General features: G+C 39.7%; 1 protein-coding gene across 4 annotated transcripts in view; it reads left to right on the plus strand.

The window, feature by feature from the left end:
• Positions 1-13,690, plus strand: part of Usp45 (ubiquitin specific peptidase 45) — an 80,195-nt gene that overhangs the window by 48,257 nt on the left and 18,248 nt on the right. For 3 of the 4 annotated variants that reach the window (XM_021160939.2, XM_021160938.2, XM_029475890.1), the window contains exons 10-13: positions 5,430-5,511; positions 10,189-10,280; positions 11,762-11,818; positions 12,389-12,532. In XM_021160939.2, the coding sequence (XP_021016598.1) occupies positions 5,430-5,511; positions 10,189-10,280; positions 11,762-11,818; positions 12,389-12,532 (375 nt within the window). The remainder of the gene's footprint in view (positions 1-5,429; positions 5,512-10,188; positions 10,281-11,761; positions 11,819-12,388; positions 12,533-13,690) is intronic. The other variant, XM_029475891.1, reaches the window with a different exon arrangement.

The raw sequence follows: 13,690 nt of genomic DNA on the forward strand, positions 1-13,690 counted from the left end.
AGGGATGCAAGCAGGCACTGGCACTGTCGCTCCTCAGATGCCTCTTACATGCCATTCTCTTTCTCCCTGGGTTTTTCAAAGCAGGTCTTGCTTTATAACCCAGGCGGGCCTTGACCCTAAGGCTTGTTTCATGTTACAGAAAGAGAAAAATAGACTAACACTGGATTTTCTGCCTTTCTCAAAGCAGATATTTCTAAGTGCGTGTAGCAGTTGTAAGCCTGCCTTCAGCTTCAGACTCATTGTCTGTCTTACATATGCCATGGGCCGTTCTGTTAGGTATAATTAGATAGTAAGGTACAACCTTCTCTTTTCAAAGCAAATACACTTCTTGCTTTTTTGTTTTTATTTGGTTTTTTGGTTTTGGTTTTGGTTTTGGGTTTTTTTGGTTTTTCGAGACAGGGTTTCTTTGTATAGCCTTGGCCTCACTCTGAACTCACTCTGTAGACCAGGCTGGCCTCGAACTCAGAAATCCGCCTGTCTCTGCCTCTCAAGTGCTGGGATTAAAGGTGTGCACCACCACTGCCCAGCCAAAGCAAATACACTTCTTAATCTATGTGGCAGTATGTCAAGTGTAAACAGAGTGCTTCTATGGCAAGGTAAGTTCCCCCGCCATCCTTCACTCATCCCAGGGGCTTACAGAAGCCATGCAAGTCCTCAAAAAGCCTGCTTTGTTTGAACTATATTAATTTTATTAATTAATTGTATTAATGGCTAGTTTTAGCGGCGTCAGGGTTCTGATGTTTTCTTAAAAATTATCTCAGCAAAACAAAGAATGAGTTGATTTCTCCGCTCTACAAAACCGTATGTGCTGTAATAATGCCCTTCTCTGACATTCTTACTCAGCTGGCTTCAGCTTTTAGCCCTCCCACTCCCTCTCTTCTGCTCCACCATTTTTCTGTGTACTTTGATTTTGAACCGACTACCTTCTGTTAAGATTTGTGTCATGGTGGCTGGGAAGATGACTCAGCTCTTAAGAGCACTGGCTGCTTTTCCATAGTACCCAGGTTCAGTTCCCAGCATCTATATGGTACCTCACAACTGTCTGTAATTTAAATTCCAAAGGATCCAACACTTGCAACACTGATAAACATGCAGACATAAAACACCCATGCACATAAAATAAAAATAAATCATGGTTTTAAAAAATGTGATTTGTGTCGACCTGGCATGGTGTCACATTCTGGTTAATTGCTGTACTCTGGAGGAGGCAAGAGGATGGAGGGTGGAGTTCTAGGCAAGCCTACGCTACATAGTGAGACCCTGTCTCAAAAGCCAAGGAATTCAAAAGAAAGATTGCTACTATTTTCTATCGTTTTCCCTAAAGTTATGACTTCCTCTGAGAAAGTGCGGTTTTTGTCTCCTTTTATACCTGGGTGGAGCTCTGTGAAGACTGTTGGACACATTTCTTACAGCTTAGTGAGAACTTGAGCTGGAAAGAAAGCAAAGTCACCAGTTATTATTAGGTTATTCTGTCTGGTTTCCTGGCAGTTTGCAACTATTTTGAATATATTATCTGAATAAGTTGAAGGGTAACTACTACATCATGTTATACTCTTTTTAAAGATAAATTAAGAAATGTACAATGACATTTACATTTTGGAGACATTAACTGTCCCCTGAACTAAATTTTAGTCACATTTTCCTATAGCTTTGTGGGTTTTTTTCTGCAGAAGTATACTTATGATAGTCATACATCATTGCAAATTAATTAAGAATTTTCTTTGCATTGTCTTCCTCTGTTGTACAAGGACCATAAAAACTCAGCCAGAACACATTGCTCTTATTCTTCTAATTGAGGGCCATAGACAGTGTGATAAAATTAACCTGTCATGTCTGTGGATGTGCTTAGCCTCATAAGCCGGGCAGCCGTGCTGGTCAGTTACCGTGCATCTGCAGGCGGGAACTTCATTGTCCCGCCTGGGAATGAACAGATGCTAAGTGTGCTGTGGTGGACACGTGTCACTGCCCTGGGCTTCAGTCTTGTCTGCCACCAGAACTGCGTAGAAATGACGTAAAACTATGGACCTTTCATCCTGTTTCTTAAGGTTTTGTGACTATAGAGTTGAGGAATATGTTATTGCTAACTTGACTGCCATGCTTGCTAAAAGGAGCATGTGAGTCAAAATTATACATGTTTGTGTATATACAGAATATATGATTATATATACTATAAACAGTTCTTTTATGGGTAGCCTTTCCCCCCTTCAAATTCAAGCTTTCTTTGTTATTTTTTACCTTTTTACTTGAGCTGTCACTAAGAATAGACTATTATTATTATTTAAGATACATCCTTTTAACCTATTGTTGAGTAAGATGTGTTAAAGGCAGAATGTCTCAGCTAGTTGCACCCTGGTGTGTGTTTAAGCAGCTCCATGCCTGGCGTTTCCTTTTCTTGTAACATGAATGTGAAGGTCATTTTTGTGTGTGTTTTTGGTTTTTGTTTTGTGAGTTTATTATAGATCTATAGTTGGAGCTTAAGAGGGTGAGAGCCATGTTAATTGAGAGGCTTGGGAGTCGGCGGTGTTTGCCAGGTGGTCCTTTTCACGCCCCCAGGACTGCAGTTTGAATGCAGGGCCTGTCTGCCAGGCCGCAGTCTACCTACTGCGCTATTTCCTCAGCTCCAAGTCACTTTTAGCCTTATTCTATTCTTCATAAAGGTGGTTTGGAATATCTGTTGTTGTTGTCGTTGTTTTGAGATGCAGGTTTTTTTTCTGTGTGCAGCCCTTGCTGTTTTGAAACCTACTCTCTAAACCAGGCTGGCTCTGCCTTCCAAGTGCTGAGATTAAAGACGTGCATCACTACCACCCAGCTTGGAACCTTTTTAAAAATTATTATTCTATTGCTTAAAACAGATTTTGTGGCAATCTGTGAAATTATTAGGGTTTTATTTGTTTTCCTTCTTCCTTCTTCCTTCCTTCTTCCTTCTTCCTCCTGGCATGGTAGATGATTTTCTGTCTTTTCTAGAATTAATTTAAAAAATTGTATTTTCTTGGAAAATTGCCCACTATATTTTCCCTCAAGTTTCAAATGTAATTATGTTGGAAAATATTCTCTTGGGGTTATTTAGAATTTTTTTAAACATTTATTTATTTATTTTTAATTTTTACATTTATTTTATTTTTTATTTTATTTAAATATGATATTCAGCTTCCCTTTATTATATTAAGATATCTAGTACTTTCAAACAAATAATTATACCCAAATACCAAACAAATTCCAAACCCAAATAATTACTTTTGTATTCATATATTATTTCTCTTCAGTTTCTGTTTTCATTTCCTTTGAAATTTTGCCTTCTACTTTTATTTGGTTTTGGCATTTTCTTCAAATTCATAATTTGCCTTTTTAATCTATTTGCTTTTATTGTTTCAATTTATTCAAATATTTAGGTCTGAAATTACTTCTGAACATTGGGAAGTATCTTAACTTCTGATATATAGTGTTTTTAATTTTCTGTTGAAGTATACCAGGTAGTGTGACTTTGGCATTTGCTTTTTAAACAAAGAGTTCTGTGTCATTTTCACAGTATAAAACCTTTGTCAGGGGATGGAGAGATGGCTCAGCATTTAAGAGCACAGGCTGCTCTGGCAGGGCCAAAGTTCAGTTCCCAGCTCACACATCAGCCTGTTGACAAAGATCTGTAACTCTAAATCCAGGGGATCCAATGCCCTCTTCTGGATTCCTTAAGTACATGCTCACACACATACACCTTATACACAGACACGTATAAATACAATAAACCCTTTTAAATAGTTTATCTCAAGCAGTAGAGTTGTGTTTTGTTCTATTTTGTTTTTCATGTGTGTGTTCCCATGTGTTGGTGCATGTATGTTTTTGCATGGATGACCAAGGTTGACTTTGGCATCTTCCTTAGTACTTCCTTATGCTGCATGTCAAAGTGCTGTCTCTTGCTGAACCAGGAAGTCATCCTCTCGGCTAGTCTAGCTAGCCAGCTTACTCAGATGATTCTCTGTCCACACTTTTTATACACTGGATTCCTGCCTGCACGGCTCCCGCACTGGGATCACAGGAAGGCCCTCACCCACCCTGGATTCAATTTTTTGGTCCTCCTGCTTCCACGACAAGTATGTTACCTACTGAGCTGTCTCCCCACCCATCTACCTCTCAGACCGTAGTTTCATATAGTAAAACCTGGAACCAATACATAGAAAAGTGTCTTTTCAAAGATTACAATTTTTCTTTCACCTTATGTAATAATGTTACACTTGACAAAATATATCTTAATTAGAGATACAACTTATGTGAAGGCTAATAATTTGTTGACTTAAATAGGTATTTCTTATTGGAACACATAGTTTGTTCTGTTTTGAAAATTTTTGGCAAGAATGAGACTTGCCTAACATAGACAGAAGATGTAAAAATAAGGGCCATGAGTGTGTGGCTCAGTGGTAGCATGTGTGAGCCCCAGCTTCGGAGCTCAGTAGCACACAGGAACACACACTCCCACCCAGGTGTAGGAATAGAAACCTTGTAACTTACTACAAGCAACTGAAGACACAGCCATTATTAACAACACTGAGTGTAACGATTGCCATAATTGTGATTGGGAAATTCTTGAAAGATGTTAGTTAATAGTCTGGATTTTAGGGTTCCTGTGTGTATGCACTTTTTTTTTTTTTTTTTTTTTTTTTTGTTTATTTTTTTTTTTTTTTTTTTTTTTTTTGAGAGCCTGCAGTGTCTAATCTGATAGCGTCTTATATATTAATGTTTCTTTATGGACAGAAAGTTTCATGTGATCTGATCTTTTGTTTCCTTTTTTTCTTTTTCTTTTCTTTTTTGTTTTTGTTTGTTTGTTTGTTTGCTTGCTTTGTTTTGTTTTGTTTTTTTGTCTTGACAAGGAATGACAGTTTAGATGGAGGGAGAAGGGGAGAGCTACTCTAAACCTGAAGAGAAGCTGAGTTGGGTTACTTGGCTTTTGCGAAATTCGTTAAATGTGAGAGGAAACCTAAACAGAAAGTTAACTCTTATCTATGAAAATTTGTCATTAGGGAAGCTTAGTAGTTTTGTTTTCCTTTGTTTTTCCTTTTGAATTGACTTTAGAAGCAAGGTCTTTCTCTGTTTGTGAGTCCAGACTGGCCCTACTTCACAGTCCTGCCCCTGCCCCCAAATGCTGAGATTACAGGCATGGGCTAGCATGCCTAGGTAGAAGGTTGGTTCCTTTGTGGAATTGTACAAGTGAAAGATAGGTTAGCATTTCTAAATGTGTATATGTTCAGCAAGTCTCAATCTTACAAAAAAATTCAAAACAATAAAAACCACATTTCCTAACAATAAGTACCTATTTAAGATTTCAATATTTTACTTTAAAGGTAGTAGCCAAGACGCACAGTGTACCTTGCTGTGTTGTCCTTTGTTGTGAATGAGAGCTTCTTGAACCCTCACTGGATTCTCATATCTCTGTTTTACAGAGGATACAAGCCAGCATTCTAAAAGCATTCAACAACCCAACTACCAAGACTGCTGATGATGAAACTAGAAAAAAAGTCAAAGGTATGTTGACTCTGTTAAAAATTACGTCATAGAGCAATTTGTTAAGGTTTCTTCTTCCCTCCAAGGGTCGGGGAACATGACAGGGTAGGTGAGGGAAAGGAGCTACGAACCAGGGGAGGGTAGAGTGTTGGAGAACACCTTCCTCTGCACATAGCCTGGCCTCGCACTCAGGAACTTCCAGCCGCTGTGCTATTCCAGTGCCTGAACAAAACTGTCCCGAAGAGGGGAGGGGTCGTAAAGCCTATCCTTCCCTGAGTGCGGAGATGGCCATGTGTCTGTAGATGACCTCCCTTCACCCATTCTCCTGTACACAGGAGGAAGGGATCAGTGGGAGTGGGAGATACAGAAGTGTTATGGATAAATATGATGAAGGACATGTATGAAAATGTAATGAAACTCTGTTATTATATAACAGGAATATATGCTAATAACCTAAAACAGGTTCTTTACAGAGGAGCAATTGAGCACGTGGACTTATCTCTAAGGTAGTAACCTTAGGAGGAGAGTGTGTCTCCCCAGGTTCTGACCTATGGTGCAGGGGAGCAGAGGCACAACCCAGTGGTGTATCTTCCCTTTTCACAGTGTTGGAGATGACTCTGTCTGCGCTATTCCTACAGCTCCTCCACGTGGGACATTAGGAATATGTGAGCTGCTGATATCAGAGCTGTAGAATGAACTTGTCCGGGTGGTTGTAAATAAATGCACATTAGAATATATTACTTTAGTATTACATTGGGTTTTACAGCTACAATGGTGTGTTGTGTTTTAAGGTGTGTGTGTGTGTTGCAAAGATACTATTGTGTAGTACTTGACTCTTGTGGGCAATGACTGAGGAGACAAATCATAGAGGAAATAGTCCTACATTGCTTAGTACGACAGATAGTGCTGTGTATTTAAGATGAAACTGTGGGATCTGTTTTACTTATTGACAAAAACATTGTCAACTGCAAAATGCTGTGATTTTTCTGTGAGCCCTAGTTCTTGTCCAGGCTTCACAGTCATGTTCTTAAGAATCCTTGCTAACTTGAGTCTCTTGGTTGTAAGAATTAGAGCCATGTACAGAAGCATACCTTTTATGTTGGGAAGACTAGAATCTTGTTACATGTGACTAGAATTCAGTTCATTCTAATTTGTGAGAGACTATTCTAGCAAGAGTGTCTCTGTTTGAATGTTGCAGTAAGGGCTAGGTGGGTGTGGCTTCACAGATGGTCCCTCAAAAATGGGTTTGTGATTAGAGCCCTGTGCTGTGCTACAGGGTGGAGGACAGCTTTAATTATTTCATAACTGGGCAATGTGGGCAGTGTAGGCAGGTAGTTGGATACAGTGGAAAGGGTCATACCCTTCTCTGTTAAAGGGAGGCAAGAAATCTCTAGGGCTGGGCACAGAGGCAGAGCACAGAGCAGCCTCTTTCGAATGACAAGGCTGCACAGCTGAGAACCTGACTCCCCCAAATTAAGGGGCTGGAGATGCTGAGTTCTTAAGAGCACTTGTTGCTCTTACAAAGGACCCACATTCAGGTCCCAGGCTCCACAGAGGTGGCTCATAACCATCTGTAATTCCAGGTCCAGAGGACCCAACACCTTCTGACGTTCATGTGTATGGTATTTATGTTAAGCAAAACACTCATATATTAAATAGATAAATCCAAAGCTAAAAATTAGGGAATACTCTCTCAAGGAAAAGGATGGGGAGATGCTTGCTCAGTGTTAAAATAAACTAGACTAGATGCCAGAGATGCTTGCTGGGGACCTGTCCGGGCCTGTGAAGGACTTGAAAAACTTCAATCATCAACAGCAACTGGCTTTCTAGGTGAGGAAACTGATGAGTGGTAACTAAGACCAGGTAAGGAGACAGGACTCAAGTGGTGCTTCTAGAAGGTGCTGCTTTGATGCTTTGAGCTTGAGAAATATAGGTGACATTATGTCACTATAGAAATGGGTATCAACAGTCTTCCTGTGAAACCCATACTTGAACATTTGAAATTGCTGACTCAGAATCTGTCCACAAGAAAAAATGTCTGCCATAGAAAGAACGCATGACTATATATGGGTGCTTGTTTTTCTTTTACCTATTTTTGTTTGGTTGGTTTTTCAAGATAGGGTTTCACTGTGTAGCGTTGGCTGTCCTCGAACGCACTCTGTAGACCAGGGTGGCTTCTAACTCAGAGACCTACTAGCCTTTGCTTCCCAAGTGCTGGAATTAAAGGAGTGAGCCACCATCACCTGGTTGCATTTTTTTAATTGAACTGATATCACATGTGTAGATTGACACATCCATACATAGGATCTTCTAAGAGAGACTCCAGGAATTACAGAAAGTAGTGCCCTCCCTTGAGAACTGAGCTGTAGCACTTTTATGTTAGATGAGGAGGCTTGCTGATATACCTAAGGGTTTTCTTCTTAAATGGCTTATTATTATTATTTTACAATTTCACATGTACACTTTACATGTGTACATGTTGTATGACATCTAGATAGTTGTATGACATCTAGAGAATGAAATTTGGTAGCCCTTCCCCCTGTCTTCTGGCTCTTAAATATTTCCTGTCCCCTCTTCTGCAGTGTTCCCTGCCTTAGAGGGAGTTGTGTAAGTGACTTGTTTAGGGATGGGCCCAGACTATCTCTTTATTTTCTGCATCCTGGGACAGCCATGAGTGTGAGCACACCACTGTTTATTGTAAGGAGGGGCTTCGCTTATTTAAGTCAGGAGACACTGGTCTATAGAAAACAGTTCGCTGCTATGTCTAGTTCACCATCAGAAACATGTTCCCCACATGAGTCTACCCTCCCCACGCCCCCACCCCACCCCTGTACCTCCATTGTTTCCCAGGCTTACACTATCAAGCATTGGTTAACCACCTCTGGAGAAGGTTTAAGCCCACTTGTGAGGGCAGTTACCTTACCTAGTTTTATCTAGACAAAATGCCTATAAGCTCCAAAGATGTTGCGGACTCACTGTTTATTTAAGAGACTAATAATAAATAGCAGCACGCCTTGCCTCCTTCAGCCTTTTGCTACAGTCTGCCAACATGAGACAAGCCAGTGGTTAAGCAAGGCTTGTTCAGATATTGCAGTTCGAATTTATATCCTGTGACATCTAATTCTCACTTAGTGTACATTTTGTCTTGAAATTCTGTTAGTTTGAGCTCATCATTGTAAAGGACACTGTAAGATGTCGTATGTATTTTATTTCTAACTTTATTTTTGTGGTATTATACTGTTTATAATATATGACTGTAATTTGTAAGTAAGTGCTCTAACACTGTTGTAGTTACAGTTGGGACAGTGGTGCACACCTTTAATTGCAGCACTTGGGAGGCAAAGGCAGGTGGGTCTCTAGGAGTTTGAGGCCAGCTTTGTCTACATAGTGTGTTCCAAGACAGCCAGAGCTACATAGTGAGACCCTGTCTCCCAAGGAGGTGAGTGGGGCATAATTTCTCCAGCGTGTGCCTTGTTACTCTGTGTTGCAATGCTGCCATCTAGTGCATGCATAGAGCAATAACGCTGGTTTTCTTTCAACTTGTGTCTCCTTTTTGTGCATTTTTTCTTAAGAAGACAGAATTTCTTTTTTTTTTTTTTTTTTTTTTTTTTTTGGTTTTTCGAGACAGGGTTTCTCTGTGTAGCCCTGGCTGTCCTGGCACTCACTTTGTAGACCAGGCTGGCCTCGAACTCAGAAATCCGCCTGCCTCTGCCTCCCGAGTGCTGGGATTAAAGGCGTGCGCCACCACGCCTGGCAGACAGAATTTCTTAATAGTTACTATAAAATGTCTATTGGTATTAAAGAATGTCTTCTCTGTTATTCAGTGCTTTGGATAATGCCTTTTAATAGTTTTCAACAAAAGTACAGGCTTGCAAAGGATAGATTTTAAAAACCAGTGAACAGGTTTGTTAATATACTTTCTGTCAGCTGGATAATGGTGGCGCATGCCTTTAATTCCAGCACTGGGAGGCAGAGGCATGTGGATCTCTGTGAGCTTGAGACCAGCCTGTGTGTGTGGCAACTAATTTAACTACACATACATACAACCTATTGTTTGGTCAGTTTTCTCCAACACCAGTTATTTTAAGGCCAACCATTAGCACAGCTTCCTTTGATTTCTAAGCACTTCATAAATCAAATGATTTCAACTTTTAAAGTAATCACCAAGCACGTGTGTGTGTATTTATACTAATTCCCCAGGGTGAGTTCTTATTCTATGCTTCACATACTGTATTTTATACCCCCTTTTTATTGCTGTGATTCTGGCATCTTTAGCCTTGAAACAGTTATTTTTCCCTGTCCTGTCCACCTTTAGATTAGATACAGAGACGTCAAAAAAGTTAATAGCATCTTGGGTGGAGTATGAATTAGAGGTTACTGCTATATTTACCTATTAAAAATAATTTGCTCTGGCAAGATGACTCAGCAAGTAAAGATACATGCTGCCAACCCTGGCAAGCGGAATTCAATTCCTGGGACCTACATGATATTAATTCTTAAAGATTATGGAACTCAATAGTCACAGTTCCTCTATAAAATTGTAAAGGAGAAAGATGTAACGTGATATATTAAAATGCATTATTGGATATAACACAAGCTATATTTTATCCACATGACTTGAATAGTAGCATGTCACTCTCGGATCAGTGGTTGTTCTGTGAATTTTTTTAATTTAGAAGAAATGTGTTCTTTTAACAGCCTATGGAAAGGAAGGTGTGAAGATGAACTTCATAGATCGCATCTTTATTGGCGAATTAACCAGCACAGTCATGTGTGAAGAATGTGCGAACGTAAGTACCTAGAATTCACTTCATGGAATACACCACAGTCACATTGTTGTGTTGTGTTGCTTTATTTCTCAGGTATCACAGTGGTTATCGGAAGATAACAATAGCAAAATCATGGATGTGATCTAATAAGTTGATAGACTTACTTACAATAACAGCAAGTACCAATTCAAGTTCCCAATATTTGCCTCATACACAAATAAAACCTCTTAAAGGACAGTAGTGGTGTCTCAGAAGTAACTAGTTTTCTGCAAGTGAACTGCCTTTCCTTTATAAAGCTTTGCTTGCCCAGGCTCTAAGACTTACAGTACATGAAACCCATTACTGCAGAAAGTAGAAATATACTGTTATGACAGCGGCCATCACTTAACTTTCCTGTAGAAATCCTATGGGTAAAGGTTACAACAACTCAGGGATTCTGAGTAGAGTGTGTTTCTCCTGTACTCAGCATGCTATTCAGCTTTTCTAATCTAAAAGAGCTGGTGATAATGACAGCAAAGAGTTTTTCTTCTACATGAAGTCTTGCCATTAAAAAAATCTTGGCACATGGCTACGTAATGATTTTCGTAATATATACCTTCCACTTCTAAGTGGTAAGCACACTTTTAAGTGTTTCTAAGTCCATGTGTTTCTGTGCTATATGACTGTTTTTCCTCTTGACTTCCTTGTGAGGTTATTAGGCTTTTCCTCACTCCATTTTGCTGTGTCTGTGTAGCTCAGGCTTTGAAATGGAGTTCTCCTGTGTCAGCTCCCCGAGTGGTGCATGTCAGATAAGCCTGGCTAATGGGATCCAATAGATTAGCTTCTAGTTTAGACTGAGATGAGAGAGACATCCCTGAAACAAGTAATGGTCACAGTGCCCCGTCCTAAAATGTGGGGACAGAAAAAGACTATCACATTTGAGTCAGGCTTTTGGGTTTGTTTGTGGTTATGTGTTGTACAGAGGGGGGTGTGTATGTCTGTAGAAACTCTTACTCTTAATCTTTGATTTTGTACTTCATATTTAAATGCCAACTTCAACAACATAAAGCAGGCATGAACTTTTATAGGTTTTTCAACTGCTTGTTAAGAAAATATTTCTGAAAATGTGGTTGACTACAGTAGATTAAACTTTTATCAGATTTTAATAAGAATAAAAATTTTCCAGGTCCTCTATCATCTCTAGTTTTAGAAAACAGGGATTATTGTATCTCCTCCTACTTATGACACTGAAACATAAAATGTGACTGAAACTATTACTACATTTTATACAGCAGTGGACAGAAATGCTGATTTCTCTCTTATACCAGGATCTAAAACAGATTATCCTGATAAATCGGTCAAATGCTTGTCTACTTTTTATTCCTAAACACTTCATACAGTATTTTAACTTATAAGTTAAAGTTATAAGTTGTCTGAGAGGTTTGATTTATTTTTCTCCTTAACAACAGTGTGCATCTATGCTAGAATTCTAACCGAATGTCTCCATCTTATTTTCCTTTAAGATCTCTACTATGAAGGATCCCTTCATTGATATCTCACTTCCTATCATAGAAGAAAGGGTAAGGAGGAGAAATCACAACATTCTCGTAAAGAGTATGCATCTATTTAATTATTTAAACATCTGTTGGCTTTCTCTGTCACAGAGTCATGGTTTACACAGAATTAGGTCTGTGTGGTGTGTTTGATACCAGGTTTGTGTATGTGTGCATGAAGTATATATAGTTTCTTATTCTCCCGGATTAAATCTTTTAACCTTGTATTTTGAAATTGTTAAGAAAATTACCCTTTTAAGTGGACTGGAGAGATGGGTCAGCAGCTAAGAGCACTGGCTGCTTTTCCATAGGATCCTGGTTCAGTTCCAAGCACCCTCACGGCTTGTGAGCTGACAGCTGTGTGTAACTCCAGTTCTAGTTCCAGGGTATTCAGTACCCTCTTCTGGCCTCCGTGGGTCCGCATGCAAGTGGTGCACAACATCCATGCCATCAAAACACCCATACTTATAGTAGAATTTTAAAAATATATTTCTTAATATATTTTTATTATAAAATTTTCTTTTTATATTTCTAGTAAGTTACAAGTGTTGAAAAGAATTCATACGCTGAAAATGTTTTATGTTACATGTGGCATAGGTTTCAAAACCTGTACTTTTGGGGAAAATGAGTAAATGCAGAAGTTTACAAGAAACAGACCAAGATCATAACAAGGGCACCGTGACTGTAGAAAATGCCCATCAACCCAGAGCTTCCAGGAAGCACTCCGCACCTAAAGACAAGGCAAGTCAGGTGTGGGGGCTGCTGTGTTTTTAATACTTTCATTGTGAAAGAGCGTTCTCAAGTACAAACAGCAGTCTAAGAACACGCACCCTCCTGTTCCCCAGCTTCACAGTGCTCAGTTTACTGCTGGTCATGTTCCACATGCGTATCGCACCATGTCTTAGTTAGGGTTCTACTGCTGTGAACAGACACCATGACCAAGGCAAGTCTTATAAAAAACAGCATTTAATTGGGGCTAGCTTACAGGTTCAGAGGTTCAGTCCATTATCATCAAGGTGAGAGCATGGCAGCATCCAGGCTGTCATGGCTCAGGCAGAGCTGAGAGTTCTACGCCTTCATCCAAAGGCTGCTAGTGGAAGACTGACTTCCAGGCACCTGGGGTGAGAGTCTCAAGCTCACACCCACAGTGACACACCTACTCCAACCAGGTCACACCTATTCCAACAAGGCCACACTTCCAAATGGTGCCACTCCCTGGTCCGAGAATATACAAACCATCACACAGCGCTTCCCCCTGCCCCAGCTCTGAGGAAATCATAAATACATCATATATAAAAGCTACTTTGAGCCGGGCGTGGTGGCGCATGCCTTTAATCCCAGCACTCGGGAGGCAGAGGCAGGTGGATTTCTGAGTTCGAGGCCAACCTGGTCTACATAGTGAGTGCCAGGACAGCCAGGACTACACAGAGAAACCCTGTCTCGAAAAACCAAAAAAAAACCAAAAAAAACAAAACTACTTTGTAGGGGCTGGGCGTAGAGCCTGTGGTGGAGCACTTGCTTCAGGTGTTCAACACCCACGACAACAAAGAAATGAACAGTGACGACACTCGGTACAAACATAACCACGGCACCAGTATAGCGCTTGAAATTATCCCTCAGTAGTAACATCAAAAATATTTTAAAGGTTGGCTTTATGATCTGAAAAGGGTCAACAGATAGTGATCTGTTGATTAGCACACTTTTTAAAATCTATGAATCAATAATTTTTAAATTTGAATATTTATAAATCATGTTTCAATAATAAAGGAGGTATTACAAAATCTTGTCATAAAGAGTGTCACATCTGGTTGAGGGGAACTGTTCTATTGGTTCACAGATCTCTCACATACAGATATAGAATGGTACATATATCTCATTAATACTCCAGTTATTTCTTCT

The sequence above is a fragment of the Mus caroli genome, chromosome 4 (assembly GCF_900094665.2).
Source record: "Mus caroli chromosome 4, CAROLI_EIJ_v1.1, whole genome shotgun sequence".
NCBI lineage: Eukaryota > Metazoa > Chordata > Mammalia > Rodentia > Muridae > Mus > Mus caroli.